This window comes from Pelmatolapia mariae, linkage group LG4, assembly GCF_036321145.2.
Source record: "Pelmatolapia mariae isolate MD_Pm_ZW linkage group LG4, Pm_UMD_F_2, whole genome shotgun sequence".
Lineage (NCBI taxonomy): Eukaryota > Metazoa > Chordata > Actinopteri > Cichliformes > Cichlidae > Pelmatolapia > Pelmatolapia mariae.
In genome coordinates, this window is record NC_086230.1 from 10596994 (window position 1) to 10613926 (window position 16933).

The window sequence follows — 16933 nt, forward strand, 5'->3', positions numbered from 1 at the left end:
TTAAGATTGAAGCATTAATTAATGGCAGGACGTCTTTGAGCAGTTTTGTAGGAATGGGGTCTAAAAGACACGTTGATGGTTTTGAGGAAGTAATTATTCAAGTTAACTCAGAAAGATCGATTGGAGCAAAAGAGTCTAAATGAATATCAATGGTACTGAAAGTAGCTGTAGATAATATTACATCTGTGAGATGATTATTGGTAATTTTTTCTCTAATGATTAAAATTTTATTTGTGAAGAAGTTCATGAAGTTATTAGTAGTTAACGTTAAAGGAATAGTTGGCTCAACAGTGCTCTGACTTTTTGTCAGCCTGGCTACAGTGCTGAAGAGAAACCTGGGGTTGTTCTTATTTTCTTCAATCAGAGATGAGTAGTAAGATGTTCTTGCTTTGGGAGGGCTTTCTTATAAAGCTTCAAACTATTTAGTCCTCATTTGGCTGAAACTCCATTTATACTCCTTTATTTTTTACAATTATTATAGATGTTTTAAGACTGTAAAGCCCCTCACTACACACTTAATACACTTTTCTCAGACAGGCATGAACATTTTCACACTTTTCTCTCTTGTTTAAACACTCTCAAAGTTCAAACCTTTGTAGAAAAATAAGTCCAGTATTATAGAATAAAACCAAAGATCAAACCCTGTTTTCAGGTCCAGAACATGGGAATAGAGCAGCTGCGAGAGAATTCAACATCAATGAATCATTAATGAATCAATGAATCAGAAGTCCAACTTTTTGTGCGATGGTTATCTTCAGAGTCACACTGCTAACAATCGATGTAGTGATTCTGTACTGTACAGGAGAGACGGCACGGAGGAGATTGACAGTGGTCTGCAGCCGATCAGGACGCAGAACACACTTCACTGTAAAAAAAAAAAAAAGCATGCAAAATTGCACTAAAAAAATCTGCAAAACAGCGCAGCTGCGAAAGGTGAACCGCGTTATAGCGAGGGACCACTGTAATTTTGAAGGTAAGTCACAACATATCATTCATAAATACTAATGTATAGAAACCCTTACCAGCAATGATTCATTTATTTTTTGTGGCTTTTTTTCACGGTTTGTTGACATGCTGTGTAGGTGTGTTCTTAACTAGCTGATATTGACATAACGGGGGAAATATTTGACTATTGTTCACCTGTAGTTTGAATGCTGAACATTTGCCTGTTTAAATCATAAGTACTGTCACTATACAGAGATGTGCTTCTGAATGTGGACGATGTGTCTTCTGATTTTGTAATGCAGTTCTGCTTGTGTTGAGTGATGTAAACAACTGATCGATATAAACTCTTCAAACATCAAAATTGATCATTTGATTTTTTTATGACACAGCAGTGGTGAGTGTTCCCACCTTCTGCTCTTTGTAACTTAACGCGATCTTTTCGATTTCGTGTTTTGGACATGATTTTGGAGTCCTCTTCGCAGCAGCAATTGACCTCAAAGTAAAGCTACAGGAAATGTACAACCCTACATCTGGTCTTAAAACAGGAAGTTAGCATTTTCTTGTGCACAGGGTCTATTGGGGAATCACAGCTCTGTTACTTTCAGTTTTAGGTGTGTGTGTGTGTGTACCATATTTAGACGTCTTTGAGAGGGCAGAAAATTTGCATGCTGCTATACTTGTGAGGACCAACAGTCACTTGGGGACAAAATGCCTGTCCTGATGAGGTTGAAGGCATTTTTGAGGCTCAAAATGTAGTTTTAGTGTCCGTGTTACAGCTAGGTTATGCTTAGGGGGTTAGGCACTCATATTTGATGGTTAAGGTTAGGGTAAGTGGGTAGGGAAAGCCTTATGTCAAATAGATGACCTCACAAAACTATGGAAGCAGGTGTGCGTGCTGTGTGTCCTTATGGGTCCTTCCCATATAAGGTATTGTTTAAACATAAGAGTAGAATAGATCTTTATTGTCACTGTTACAAGAACAATGAAACACAGTAAGTGGGCGTAAACTAGTGGGGGTGAATGTGCATGCAACCGGTGTGTGTATGTGCTATTTTTAGCTGGTTTATCATTGTATGGCACAATGAACTCACTGGAAATCAGCTATTGTATAACTCTTCTTTGTTTTGTAAGATGTTTCACAATATGGCAAAAATATTATATGTAGATCCAATATCAGGTTTTAAAAAACTAAAAAAAAATGTGGACATTAATAGTAATCACTAAATCAAGTACTTGTTGAGCTATTCTGACCTTCAGTACTCATTAACTAAAGGTACAAGAACACTGCTGCAGATACCACACTAACACTTGACAGCAGTGTTTAAAAGGTTTGGGGTAATGTGGCCACTAAGCCTAATTGCTTTCCTGGAAATCACAGGACTTCTGGGAAACACAGCTTTCTTACTTTCACTTTCACTATGTTGTGGGAGGGGTTTCTAGTGGTCTCACCCTATAACTGGGAAGCACTGCGATCATTTCTGATAAGACTGCAACATCTATGCAGAGCAGGCTGAGCTGAGGAAGCACACAGTAAAAGGTAGGTTTACATATCATGATATGTTGTTTTGAATTCAGTCTTAAATATTGGCAAATTTTGTTCTCTGGTGACTCTGAAGGCTACCGAACCCAAAAAGGGTGACACTGTGCTTTTATAAAAGGGATCGGTAGAAGAGAGGAGGTAAATGACACAAATGTTCAGAAGCTAGTCCTGGCATCCAACTCATGTTGGATATAAAAGTTTACAGTGGAAACAATAACATTTCTAAACAATCTCAGGGCTTCATGTTGTGACATTTCCTCTGTAGGTTGAACACACACACACACACACACACACACACACACACACACACACACACACACACACACACAGTATGCTCTCACATTTAGAATGAGTTGTTTAATATAATGTATTTATTTATGTGTGTTTATTTATTTGTGTAATTTACAAATTCTCTTACAATTGTCCATTTTCTTTAATGCTATTGGATTTTACAGAGATAATGCTTGTAGTTATTTATATGTCAGTAATAGGTGGTAATAAAAAGGATAAGGGACTATCAACAAAGTGCAACACCGAAAGAAAAACTTATCAATCATATGATAAAAGAGGACAACAAACTGCAAGCTGGTTTTCATTAAAAGTAATTGTTCTCCTCTAACCTGGAGCATTAATGTCTCGGGTCTCTAAATGTAGCTGGCTGTGAGACAAGTGTGCAAGCACTGTTTGCAAAGTGCAATACTAAGAATATGTCTGTGAAGGTTCTCAGTCATCCAGGTCATCATAGTGTAAGGAACTTGGAAAGAAAAACGTCTGGACTTCTTTAAGTTGCTTGAAGACGTTTCACCTCTCATCCGAGAAGCTTCTTCAGTTCTGAACTGAAGAAGCTTCTCAAACTTAAAGAAGTCCAGACACTTTTCTTTCCAAGCTCCTTAGACTGCAATACTAAGAGTAACATTGTCATTGTACAAGTTGGACAAAGGAGCAAAGTGACTTTGAGAACTAAATTGTCTGCACATCAATGTTTCTACATAATTTAGGCGCCCTCCGGTGTTGAAGAACGGACTCACATGTTAATCTATTCCTGAGGACAATGAAAGTAGGAAATAACTCCTAAACTGAAATTTTTCATACAGACTTATACTACATGTATACTTAAAAGTAGTACTTATTATTTCAAATACTAATGTTACATTTTGCTGTATTCTCCTTTGACTGTAAAGATGAACAGACAATAAGATGGAAGATAACAATTTTAGCACAGCAGCTGGAGAGGGAGGAGAAAGTGAAACCAATTCTGTGACAAAGAACAAAGGTAATCAGAATTTTTTTTAAAGAACATTTGTTAAAAATGTTGATGATACTACTGATTTGATAGTTTAAACTTCAGTTGTTTTTGTATTGTTTTGTTTGTTTGTTTGTTTAAGAAAAGCTTTACACAGCTTCAACAATGCCGTTTTTATAATCTGTAGTGTAATCTACTGATGTTCTTGTGTTTGTTTCAGAGCTGCCTAAGCTCACACTTTTGTTAATTGGTGACTCAAACTCCATTGAGATTGGACCAAAAAACATCTTACTTGACCATGAAGAGAGAAGAAACGTGGAACAGTTTTCATCCAAACTGTATGATTTCTTTGGTCGACACATCTATGTCATTAACATGCTTGGTCTAGAAAACATTGAAGAAATCCCAGTAAACCAGGGATTTCATGCCTTTCTATTACTGTTACCATATGGTCTGCATAACAGCCATTATAGCTCGAGAGTTCAGCAGCTAGAAACAGCTTTTGGGAAAAGATCTCTTCTTAATGTAATGACAGTTGTGACTCATAAGCCAGGTGAAAAATGTGAAAGTGCACTGGCAGACCTGAAAGCTCACAGCAGTTTTAATGAAAAAAGATTCCACACATGTACAAGATGCATGACAGATGCCAACGACATAATAGATCTGTTAGAAAAAATAGATGTCATGGTCTCTGAGAACAACTGCTGCAGTGAACGTGAAGAGCAGAGAGAACACCCGGACTGCAAATGTGACAAAGAAAAAGGGATCAGACATGGTGAGATTTTAATGTTTATAACTGGAATAATTATTATATTAAAGCGATGATTTGAACACTTTTGAAAAAAGTTTGGTAATTATATTTGTAGCATTTGGGTTTTTGAGGGAATCCTGTATTTTTTTTTAAATTTTATGAACACTTGATCCTGAATTTGTCCTCTTGTGGAGTTATGTAATAATGACATGAGAGCTTATCACGTTTTACAACTTTAATCTCAGCTTCACTCAGCTGGTTTCACAAGGTGGCAAAACATATCTTAGAACCCAGAAACATTATTCCTCCCACTTTCCTTCTTGCTGGGTGTGAGTGGAGTCCCCTGGTGGTCTGCCACATTCTCACAATGCTTACTAAATGAAAGGGTTTTTTTGTTTTTTTTTAAAATGATTATACTTTTTGTGTTTTCTTTTTTGTTTAATTTTATTCCTTCAAACGGGAATAAAATTAAAAAGCAGCTTCACTGCTGATCACAAACCACATAAAAAATAATGAAGGACAAGACAGAAACTAATCATAGAATAAGGAGTTAGGGGAATTAGAAATAAGCACAATAAGCACAATAAAGCACATAAGACAAGAGACTGTCAAAATAAGACATGAAATAACTATCACTGAGACCAGGCCTAAGACAGGAGCTAAACCATCACATCAACTAAGAAATAACACAAAGATAAATAATAATACAAACACTACACAAATATGATTAAGAATCCAAAGCTAGAGAAAACTCAAAATATCCCCAAACCTAAAAGTCTGGGTCCAATATTTTTTAAATATTTTGTAAAGACTTGATTTGTCTTTTCACAAAGTGCTCTATATCTGCAATAATATCATATAACTTACACAATTAATGAATATTGCAAAAGGAAAAAAATTAAAGGGTCGGTTGGATGAGAAAATTTCAACATATAATGAATATATAGTAGGTGATTCTTGTGTTATAAAACTATGCTATGACCTGGTCCAATCTTTTTCTTCTTACATGATCCTTCATCAGAAGAGAGGGAGAATCCGACTGACAATCTAAAGGTAAGATTATTTTTATATGTACTTGACGATCAGTATAGCAATAAAAAAAAATAAATTTAAAGCCCTTTGAGTTCAGATTTTTTCGAACTGAAAAGTTCCAGCTTTGAAAGATAAAATATGCAAATCTTTGCATATTTTTACTATACTGTTGCTGCTGTCTGTCTGTTGATCTTAATTTTTTTTATGTACATGGAGGGTCTTCCCATACACTAAAAAAAGAGCACGTTGGATTTACTTAATTCTATAGTGAACATTGGTTGCACACCATTGTTTTGCTTTGGCAGAAACTTAAACAACTTAGTTAAATCAACACAAATTATTCATATTAAATAAACCTGTGCATTTTTTGTTGATGAAAGGGATTGAAACATGTTTAGATGAAGTAAGCTGAGGTCTTGGAATATTTTAATCCATCACAATTTTGTAATTTTATTCCAACACTATTCAATAACTTTTACCCCAATACTACTTGTTAGAGCCAATCTATAGATAAATATTTTGATACTGTTTCAGTTATTATGTTACATGTTTGATTTTGTATAATATGTTGTTAGAGAATATATGCTGCGTGTTTAATTTGTGTCAGGTAAGAAAACATTACAGTGCATGTGTGGTAGCAGGTTAGAATGAGCCAGGACAGCAATGGGAATGTGAGCTGCAGCAGCAAATAGTTTTTTGGCCGTGACATCATTTGTTTGTATGTACGAGTCAGAAATAAATCTGGACAGCTCACATTAAGAATTATTTTTTCAAAGCTTGGGACAGAAATTTGCCACTACACTACTTGGTCACTAAAATACTACATGTTGTCTTTATATTACATAATGTTGAACAAAGTCTAGAGTCTGGTTAACATAAAAAGTGAATGGATTTACAGTGACTACCATCCTATTTTTATCCGGGTTGCAGAGGGGCTGGGGCATATCCCAGACATGAAAGGTTAAGAGGCAGGATACACCCTGGACAGTTTACCAGTCTATCACATACAAACAAACAACCATTTGCATTCACAGGCAATTTGGAATCACCAATTAACCTAACCCAACTTTAACTGTGGGAGGAAACCAGATTACCCAGAGAGAATCCAGTGCAAACTAGCGAGAGTGTGGATTTGAACCTAGGATCTTCTTGCTGTGAAGCAACAGCACTATCCACCATGCCACCAATCCAGGCTTAATGAAGTAGGAAAGCTACGATTTCTGTACGTTTTTGTCCATGACAGGTTAAACCACAATAAATAGTGATAGCATACATATGGTGTGTGTAGTTCTCTGCCACTTACAACTCCAGTGATTTTCCTGCAGTTTGAAATCTCATGTGATCTTGTGAGTCCAGGCAACTAACCACTCTTACTAGATTGTATCATGTCATCTCAACAAGAACAAATTAAGTTGTTGAATTTCTTATAGATCCTACATGATTTAATTATGTTCACCATAGAAACATGAAATTATTTTTGTTCAAATTACAAGTTAAGACTTTTGTAAATGTAACAAAGGACATTTTACTTTTTTCGGTGTACCAAAAAAAGTAAAGGCGGCTGCTCGACTTGACTGAGATGGATGCCTTCCTCAAACCACGATCCAAAGCGTGCGAGATGAAATCCCGTGCAGTTTTGCAAGACTTAACATTGCTATATTATTGACTTACTTCACTCGAACATGATATGAACAATTTAATATGCCCTCTCTGCATATCATGTAGTTTCTACACTATATAATTACACTTAACTTTAAAGCATGAGGCATTTGTGTTGAATGCATACAAGATGCTTACATAAATCCAAGAGATGGCCATTCTCTTTTTTTCAGTGTAGCTCATCATCTGCTGCTAATAAACATCCAACAAGTTCACTGTGAATTATTCCAGTTTGCTGATAAATGCATGATTTTATGTATGTATATTGGGACAGTGAACCCCCAGTGGCTCCAGCAGATCCCAGGAACAACATCTGAAGTCTCTGTCGAGAAAAGCTTGTGTCAAGCTTGAGTCCTCTGGCAGTTTAAGGGTCCTGCACAGTATCTTACCTGTTCCTAGAACTGTGCTCTTCTGCACAGAGATCTTACATGTAATTCCTGGGATCTGCTGGAGTGACTCACACAGGGAGTCACTGCCCTGAGTGCTCAGATTACCACAGAGACCACTCTTACCTTCACCGTCCACATCTGCTCCAGCTCCTTTCTTAGCCCTTGGGTTTTGTTGAACCTTCTCACATCCCTTCTTCTGATGTTGCTATTACTTGGCATTGCTACATCAATCACAACAACCTTCTTACTCTGGTTTTCCACCACTACATATGCTGGATCTATTTTTTTTCTGTCCACTCTGGTGCTGTAATAATGTGAATTGTCCAACTGTTGGACTAATAAAGAATAAATAAGTTGTTTAAAATAATCCTTTTCATAGTGTGAGTCTTTGAATGGACCTGGTGTTGCTGAACACTCCCAGCAGAATGATGGCAGTGCAGGGGGAGAAGGTGGACACAAGACTGTATCAGCTGAAACTGAGGAGAAAGGTAACATCTTATTGAAGAATTACATTACATGCTTACTAATTCAAAGGTGTTTTTTGTTTTTTTCTTTAACTTGTTTGGTTTTTTTTCCACATGGTAGAACTTACAGCTCTTGCTGTATCAGAATGAGGCAACAGTGTAGAGTTGGATGTTATTCTAGTCGTTGCCCTCTTCTGACCCCAGAGTTTGTATCATAGCCAGTATAAAAGATTGATGTAGTTTCGAGGTCAGAAAAATGAAGCCATTTTGAAAGTGTCTTAAACCATTTTCTAGCTGAAGACCTCTAATGGCAGTTGCTGTTGTTGCAAATAGACTTCCTGTTTCATTGATCTGTAGGAAATGGCTTTCTGTCTTGACGGTTTGGCAACTTCTTAATCTCAACTCATTACTAGAAAAGCGTGTGGTTTCATAGTCATCCCCACCCATTCATATCACATCCAGGTTTTTGCAAATGAAATGCAACAAGTTTGCAAGCAATCATCTTGAGTCTTCAAAATGGGACTTCTGAAACCAGTGGGCGAGATCCCAGTAGCTGTATCTACTGGGATCCCATCTTTTTTACTGAATATAGTTTGCGTGCAGTTGATATTATGAGGTTTGTACCCCTTAAAAACCTAGCAGAGGAAAAATGGCGCTCTCTTCTGGATTTCTGAATTGCAACTGCAAGCTATTTTTAAAATCAGTGATTTTCATGAAAGGGTGGGACCTTGGCAGCATGGTGAATTTCGATGTTTCACCATGAATTACAAAACTTTCCTGTGCTCTGTCGAATCTGCACTAAAATTCATAAACATGATAAGGGTCTCGCCCCAAATAGATTGATATGCTTGTTATCAGCAATAGTTAGAGTGCCACCTAGTGGGAACGGAAAATGTAATTATTAGTGTGGATGCTGATTAAGCATCCACAGTATTGTTCTTCTATTCTTTATTATTATCATTATATTTAATACTTTGATCCACTGCTCCTTCCAGGTTAAACACATCTGACTCAAAAGTGGTCTAAACATCGGACCTTGATGATACTTCAAGATTTAAATTTTGAGATTTCATTGAACGGTATACCCTGGCGGTTTGGCTATAAAGCATCAAATATTAGAAAGACAATGCAAAGCAGATGGGTTTGATAAGCATATGCATAGACACCCCACAACTGCACAATCTGGTCATAAATTCTGAGTATTGTGCAGTCATCTTCTTTTAACAAACTAGAGCTGCTTACACTTGTCAGCTCTTTTTACCTTGTGTTTCTTGGGGCAATTAGTTTGTTTCTTAGTTCCATCATGGAGCCTGATTCATGCAGTCTGCTCAGAAGAGGTCAAATATAACTGATGGTCACAACACGTTAAGAAGAAAAAACAAAAACAGAAAAAAGAGTAGATGTCTTCAAACTTTGTACTGTTAGTAATTCCATGGTGAATTAATCTCTTGCTCTCCATGTCATAATTAAATCTGTTGTGCAGGTGCCTTCAAGGATGTGAGTGGAAACAAGGATAAGGTCAGAAACTTATACTATTTTGCACGATGTTAGCAATAAAATGTTATAATTTCTGCCAGTTAGAAATTTCTTCTTTTTTTTTTAACTACAGAATTTGAATATTTCTGATGAGAGGAACAGTCAACGATTTCAAGCAGAAAGTGAAACACTGCTCAGAAGACTTAACCTTCAACACAAACAACAGAAAATGTCACCAGCAGAATTTCTTAAATTAGGCCCTCCTGTGAAACAGAGCCATGACACATCTGAGGAAGATCTAGCTCATACATTTATTCAGAGGTTGATGATGTTAGACTACAGAGCCAGACATATTCAGGTAAAACAAGACAATCCTGATGTGAGTTGTTCACAGTCTGTCCCAGTTTCTGACAGTGAAGACTTTGATGATCTATTTAGTGACAGTGTAGACTCTGATAACTCAATACAATCTCATGTGCATCCAATGGATGTTCAGATGGCAGTATTTCACTGTTCAGATAACTTTCTGAAGCAGAACCTGGTTACAAAGCTATCACAGTGTCAGTATGCCTTACCTTTGTTTGTCCTTAACCCAGTAACAAAGGATATTGAATGTCCTCTGTGGACATTCAGGCAAATAACAAAAACATGGAAGATAGCTAAAATCAAGGATAATTCAAATGTTGTCAACATGAAGAGTATGCCAATCTGCAAAGCTGAGATACCCATGGTGTCATTCTTCCGCCTGGGTTCACTGCCAGTGTCGAAATCTCAGCTCATGAACACTTTGATCAATGACCGTCACAGCACCTTCTTCCACAGGAACTGCCCAGGTAGCACCAAATCTCGCCTGCTGATGGATGGTGTGGCAGAGATTGCCTGGTACTGTCCAGCTGGAAAACCCAATGACTCCTTTACAGACTGCATTGCCTTTTGTAATCTTCATGGTGATGCTCTGTCATTTGAAAAACAGTGTGAGATACTGACAGAAAAATCTTCAGTCACTGTTGTTCTTGTGCCAACTCTGGCAAAAGGCCAGAAAAGTACTACAGTCATCCAAGACCTTTACAAGTTACCAAACCCTCTCATTATTCTCATTGGTGATAATGACCGTGGTGCAGTTCAAGTGAAAGATGGAAAATATAAAATGGGTCTGAAAGACAGAAGTCAGTCAGATGTTTCTGAAGGACTGAAAGGAATTATCAGAAAGATTTTATCTGGACCTCATAGATCCTTCCAGCTTGAATCCATGGCCAAAGTCCCTGGAGTCAGAGTGGATGAAGATGATGAAGTCTGTCAAAAAGGGAAATCAGCTGCAATGAAAACAGTTAATATGCTTCAAGGGATGGAAATTTCAAAAATCAAAGATACATTTCTAACTTGTCAAGGCGACCTGTGGCATGAGTGGTGCAGAATAAATAAAGAGCTGTATCACCTTAAAGGAAACACTGAGCAGGAAAAAAGTCAGAAACAACAGCAGCTGATGCAAATAAGACAAAATCAGTGCAAAGCTTCATGTAGGGAACTGATGACGTCATTCACAGAAAGCCTCTTGTCTTTGCCATCAAAAGAGAAGGAGTACTTCCTGAAATGGACTCAGATCTTAATAGATGCCCTATCCACAGACGATCTCTCTTCAATTCTCCAAAGCTATGATGAAAAGTGGACTGAGGTCTTGGCTCTGAAGAAGAAACACGACAAATCTGCCTTGTTAACAAGCAAACAAGCTGAGCTTGAACAAATCTCCAAAAAACTGCAGTCTGCAACCTTTGGCTTGGAGCACATCTTCAGAGAAATGGGACAGATCTATGAAGCCCATAGAGCAGTACAAGCAGAGAGCAGAGCAGTAAAACCAAAACATACAAACACTGAGTGGGTTAAATACCCTAAACTGGCTGCAGATCTGATGATTTCAGGACACCCAGTGGAGCTGATGGATGGTGATGCAGGTCATGTGCCTCTAACATGGATCTCCAGTCTTTTAGATGAAGTCATCAAGAAACTAGGTGACCAGAGAGTTTTTGTGTTGTCAGTTTTGGGCGTACAAAGCAGTGGAAAATCAACAATGCTGAATGCCATGTTTGGACTGAAGTTTGCAGTGAGTGCAGGCAGGTGCACCAAAGGTGCGTTTATGCAGCTGGTCAAAGTGTCAGAGGAAATCAACAAAGACTTCCAGTTTGAATATGTTCTAGTGGTGGACACTGAAGGACTGCGGGCTCTTGAGTTGGCAGGAAATACTACTCGTCATCATGACAATGAATTGGCAACATTTGTTGTTGGCCTGGGAAACATGACACTGATCAACATCTTTGGTGAGAATCCAGCTGAGATGCAGGATGTCCTGCAGATTGTTGTTCAGGCTTTCATGAGGATGAAAAAAGTTAAACTTTCTCCCAGTTGTGTGTTTGTTCATCAGAATGTGACAGATATCACAGCTGCTGAGAAAAACATGGATGGGAAAAGACGCCTGCAAGAAAAACTGGACCAGATGGCTCAACTAGCTGCTAAAGAGGAATCATGTGATGCCGAGTGTTTTGGTGATATCATTGCCTTTGATGTGCAAACAGATGTGAAATACTTTGCCCAGTTATGGGAGGGAAGTCCACCGATGGCTCCTCCAAATCCAGGCTACAGTGAAAGTGTCCAAGAGCTGAAAAACATCATCCTGTCTAAGGCTAAACAGTCTGCTGGTGTAAAACTCTCACATTTCAAAAGCAAAATTCATGACCTGTGGAAAGCCCTGATGAATGAGCACTTTGTTTTCAGCTTCAAAAACACATTGGAAATCGCAGTTTACAGAAAACTTGAGGTTGAATATGGGAACTGGACCTGGGACCTGAGGAGCAACATGCTGGCGATTGAAAACCAGCTTCACACCAAAATTGAAAATGAAGAACTTGACGAAATTAAACGCAGTGATATTTTTAAAGAAATGAGTAAAACATCTGAAAAAATCAAAAAAGACATGTCAAAGTACTTTGATGATGACAAAGACAAAGAAATGTTGGTTCAGTGGCGAGGCCAATTTGAAAATAAAATAAAGGAGTTCCAAGAGGAGCTGGTGAGAGGTGTGGAACGAAAACTGGATGAAGTTATTCAGCAGAAGAAAGCTTGTAAAAAGCTGGATGATAAGAAGACAGACTTTGAGAACAAGCTGCTGCAAAAGAGCAAAGAGCTCGCTCATCAGTTAAAAGACAAACCAAAAGATGACAGGGAACTTAAAAAACAGTTCAATGGTGTTTGGAGTGACTTGGTGAGAGAATTAACTAGAGATACACAACCCATTAAGGACATAAATCTTGAAGATGACCAGGCAAATATCCTTAATGACCTTGGTTTTGAATGGAATCTCATATTTGAATGCAAAATGAATGTCCGATACAAAACAATATCCCAGGTCAGTGATTACACTGAATACGTAGTCCTTCGCAAGCACCAAAACACAAGAGATCAGTGGTTTGCCAGGCAAATGTATGAAAAACTAAAATGTCAGTTTAAAGGACTTCTTGAGCATGGGGACCAGGAACTGATTACATCACTAATAACCAATGTTGAAAACCAGTCTCTTCATGAAATAATGAAGAAACCTGTAGCAACAAGAGGCTACAGTTCAGCTTACTTACAAGAAGTGGCCCAAAATGTTCAGCGGACAGTGACAGAGTTTGAAAGAAACAAGAAGTATGCTTTCAAGAAGGAGTTCACAGTTGATCTCCTACTGTATGTATTTGACAGGGCAGCGACTTGGCTTTCACAGTCACACAAAATATTCACTGTGAAAAATGATGCACGCATTTACTTGGAAAGCAAGAAAACACAATACTACAACATTTTTAGAAGCTTCTGCAAAGGAAACTCATCTGCTGTTGTGTTTGGAGAAATGATCCATGAAAAACTGATGGTTTCCATTGTTGAGGCTGTTTGTAACAACACCGCCATTGATCTCGCTGGAGAGATGAGGTGCACTCTCCCAGCGTTCAAAGAGAACAGACTGAACTTAGAGAAACATTTGCTGAAGTCACTTGCAGAGAAAGGTAACTTTGATGCTTTCATCACCTACATCCGAAATCCAAGGAAGCAAGTCGAGGCTTTTATTGAAGAGAGAGTAAACGCGTACATGTCCAGAGAATCCAAAGATAAAGCCCTGAATACACTCAGGAAAAATGTGGACGACGTGTATACGTTTGTCTGTCAAGCTTTATTTAATGCAACAGATAAAGTCAAAACCAAGAAAGGAGATATTGACATGTGGGTTAAGGAGTTTTCCACTTTCCTTAAAGTTAGACTGACTCTTGGTGCCATCTCTTGTCAAAACTTCGAGGACATAAATAATTTTGACTTCCTTAAAGAAGAGATTGAGAGAGGTCTTGCAACCATCAAAAAGGAGATGAGCCAGCTTTCTCTTGATAAGGTGAAAGAATTCAGACAGAAACCTGAGCAAATCCTCATCGATCAGCTGTGTAACTGCTGCTGGGAAACCTGCCCGTTCTGTAGAGCTGTTTGTACCAACACTGTTAAAGATCACAGTCCTGATGACCACAGTGTCCCCTTTCATCGATCGTCTGCAGTAACTGGTAGATACTTCAGAGGCACTGAGGAAATGAGTATTGAGTTCTGCACAACAAAGGTTACAAGTGATTTGAGATTTTATCTTGATGGTGATTCAGAAGAATCCATTCCTTACAAAATTTACAAAACAGCTGGACCACCATATGTAAACTGGAGCATTACCCCTGATCAGTCTAAGCTGAAGTACTGGAAATGGTTTGTGTGGCAATATCAAGAGGAACTGGAAAAGTACTATAATTTAAAATTCAAAGGTGATGGTGAGATTCCCAGTGAGTGGAAAACACACACTAAAGAAGATGCTATTGAAAGTCTGGATGAAATGTACAGTACACGCTGTCAGTGAGTCAGCACATTTTCAACTCTGCTGAAAATCACACCAGCTGTTCTCAGTTGATTATTCACAAAATAGATAATGATTACATATAATACTTTAATGTGAAGAATCAATAAGTGATTAAACTGGTAAACAGAAAACTGCTTCATAGACATAAACAGGGAGAGAGAACATAGGAACAATAATCATTTTGAGAATGCCGTGAGAAATATGTCAATGTTAATACTAAATCAACAAAGTTTGTGATTAGGAAATTTTTCTCATGAAGGAATAGCAGAAAACACAATATTTAGTTTTTTTGTTTATTTTGAAGAAAAACACAAAGAGCACTGATGAAATTATTGTAGGTAAGGATGGTTTAAAAATTGTATTTAATCATATCTGAAACATTTGAAGTTTAGCTCATGCAGAATGAATTGTTCTTGATACTCTCTCTACATATTATATAAGAGCATCATTTTTTTTAAAATTGCAACATGAACAGAAAGATATTATATGTTTCTGATGCTTTAAAAGCAACTTTCTGCTGCTCCTGGATTCACCGCGCGAAATATTTTCTCTCTGTTTAACATAGCCAAAAATTACACTGAAATTGAGATTGTTTATCTGAAGTAACAAATCTATGATTTTGTTTTCAAGGATAATTTTGTCTGATTACAATGCTGATGAATGCACCATTAGTAGTATAACATGAAAAAATTAAGATGAATTATGACGCTTAAAGGGGGTGATGGTACATCCAGTAATAAATGTGCACTGAGAAAAACTGAAGTGCCTCAGCATCTGCCAGACTGACCCCACAGCCAGTGATCCATCTGTGCATGCATCTATTCATTTTCTTAACTGCTGGTCTGATTCGAGGTCATGTGTAGCACCAAACCAACAGAATATTAGAATATTTGTTGGAAAGCATGCCTTTAATGACACGTTTTGGCAAAACGTTTGGAGATTTTTCTTTGGCTATAACTGCAATGTAATTATCAGACTGATAATAAACACATGTTGTTCTATTCCTCAAGTCACTGATTGTCTGTGTCTTTTATCTATTATGTACAAAACAATCACAGTTTACATACATGATCTTAGTCACAGATGATAATTGTGGTGGAAGATTTGTTTTCTGATGTATTGATCACATATTTTAACCATATCACTTTAGTATCTGTAGAATCACTATGCCACCAGTTGTATGCATGTGCACTACAAATGGGCCTTATGCTCTATCCAACATACACAATGGGGCCATTGTAAGTTGATGGGAGACATTAAGCAGATAGTGGGGCTCCTTCTGGTTATCAGGGATGTAAATCTCTAGGTGACGGCTAAGCAGAAAACAATGTCGTAATTCTCTCTGAAGGGTCTCTCTGAGGGTTTCAAGGATGAGCTGAGCTGAAGGTATAGACTCACCTGATGTGTTGAGGAATTTTCTTTGTCTCTGAGTTTGGTCAAGGCATATAAGACATGAGCAGCTGCACCCATTTTCAGAGACTGCTTAGGTGATTGACCAGAGTCTCTCCATATTGCAATGTTATTAAACTCACTTCAAATCATGCTCACTGAGGTTTTTGCAGGTTTTATTTAAAATTTCCACAACATAATTCAGTAGGATTCCAATGCTAGATGGCTTTATTGATTTTACTGATATATGATATATTTCAGTGGTCCAAAGTTCTTTTTTCGGATGAAAGCAACTTTTGCATGTCATTCGGAAATCAAGGTGCCAGAGTCTGGAGGAAGACTGGGGAGAGGGAAATGCCAAAATGCCTGAAGTCCAGTGTCAAGTACCCACAGTCAGTGATGGTCTGGGGTGCCATGTCAGCAGCCGGTGTTGGTCCACTGTGTTTTAAAAATTTTTAGGAGACCAGAGAGTTTTTGTGTTGTCAGTTTTGGGCGTACAAAGCAGTGGAAAATCAACAATGCTGAATGCCATGTTTGAGCTTAAGGCAGCTATCGAAGCATCCTGGGCCTCCATAACACCTCAGCAGTGCCACAGGCTGATTGCCTCCATGCCACGCCGCATTAAGGCAGTCATTTATGCAAAAGGATTCCTGACCAAGTATTGAGTGCATAACTGAACATAATTATTTGAAGGTTGACTTTTTTTGTGTTAAAAACACTTTTCTTTTATTGGTCGGATGAAATATGCTAATTTTTTGAGATAGGAATTTTGGGTTTTCATGAGTTATGTATGCCAAAATCATCAATATTAAAACAATGAAAGGCTTGAACTACTTCAGTTGTGTGTAATGAATCTAAAATATATGAAAGTCTAATGTTTATCAGTACATTACAGGAAATAATGAACTTTATCACAATATGCTAATTTTTTGAGAAGGACCTGTACATCTGCTGCCATGTTGTACGTGCGTTTTGGTAATTGCATGTTCAAGAGTAATGCCATATTGGGTGGAAAAGTTGTGTGAGTGTTAAATTTAGTCATTTTGAGTTATGAGTGTTTTTGTTTAATTTATGTGTATATGAATATATGTCAAACTCATTTCAGTTGGCTACACAACCCCTGGAGTTGTTGAAGT

At 37.7% G+C, this 16933-nt stretch overlaps 1 protein-coding gene across 1 annotated transcript; it reads left to right on the forward strand.

The window, feature by feature from the left end:
• Positions 1 to 2434: 2434 nt before the first annotated feature.
• On the forward strand, positions 2435 to 15388 carry LOC134625303 (interferon-induced very large GTPase 1-like). The gene is made up of 8 exons (XM_063470524.1): positions 2435 to 2482; positions 3484 to 3542; positions 3667 to 3758; positions 3949 to 4503; positions 5501 to 5532; positions 7939 to 8047; positions 9507 to 9541; positions 9633 to 15388. Exons 3-8 carry the CDS (start codon positions 3683 to 3685, stop codon positions 14406 to 14408), a joined length of 5583 nt encoding a protein of 1860 aa, XP_063326594.1. The 5' UTR covers positions 2435 to 2482; positions 3484 to 3542; positions 3667 to 3682; the 3' UTR covers positions 14409 to 15388.
• Positions 15389 to 16933: the final 1545 nt, after the last annotated feature.

What these genes read in the sequence shown, in the direction of transcription:
- LOC134625303 (XM_063470524.1), top strand. Translation starts at nt 3,683, where the DNA reads ATGGAAGATAACAATTTTAGCACAGCAGCTGGAGAGGGAGGAGAAAGT. An exon ending in TTCTGTGACAAAGAACAAAG is followed by an intron (nt 3,759 to 3,948) that starts GTAATCAGAATT and finishes TGTTTGTTTCAG; the next exon opens with AGCTGCCTAAGCTCACACTT. An exon ending in TGAGTGGAAACAAGGATAAG is followed by an intron (nt 9,542 to 9,632) that starts GTCAGAAACTTA and finishes TTTTAACTACAG; the next exon opens with AATTTGAATATTTCTGATGA.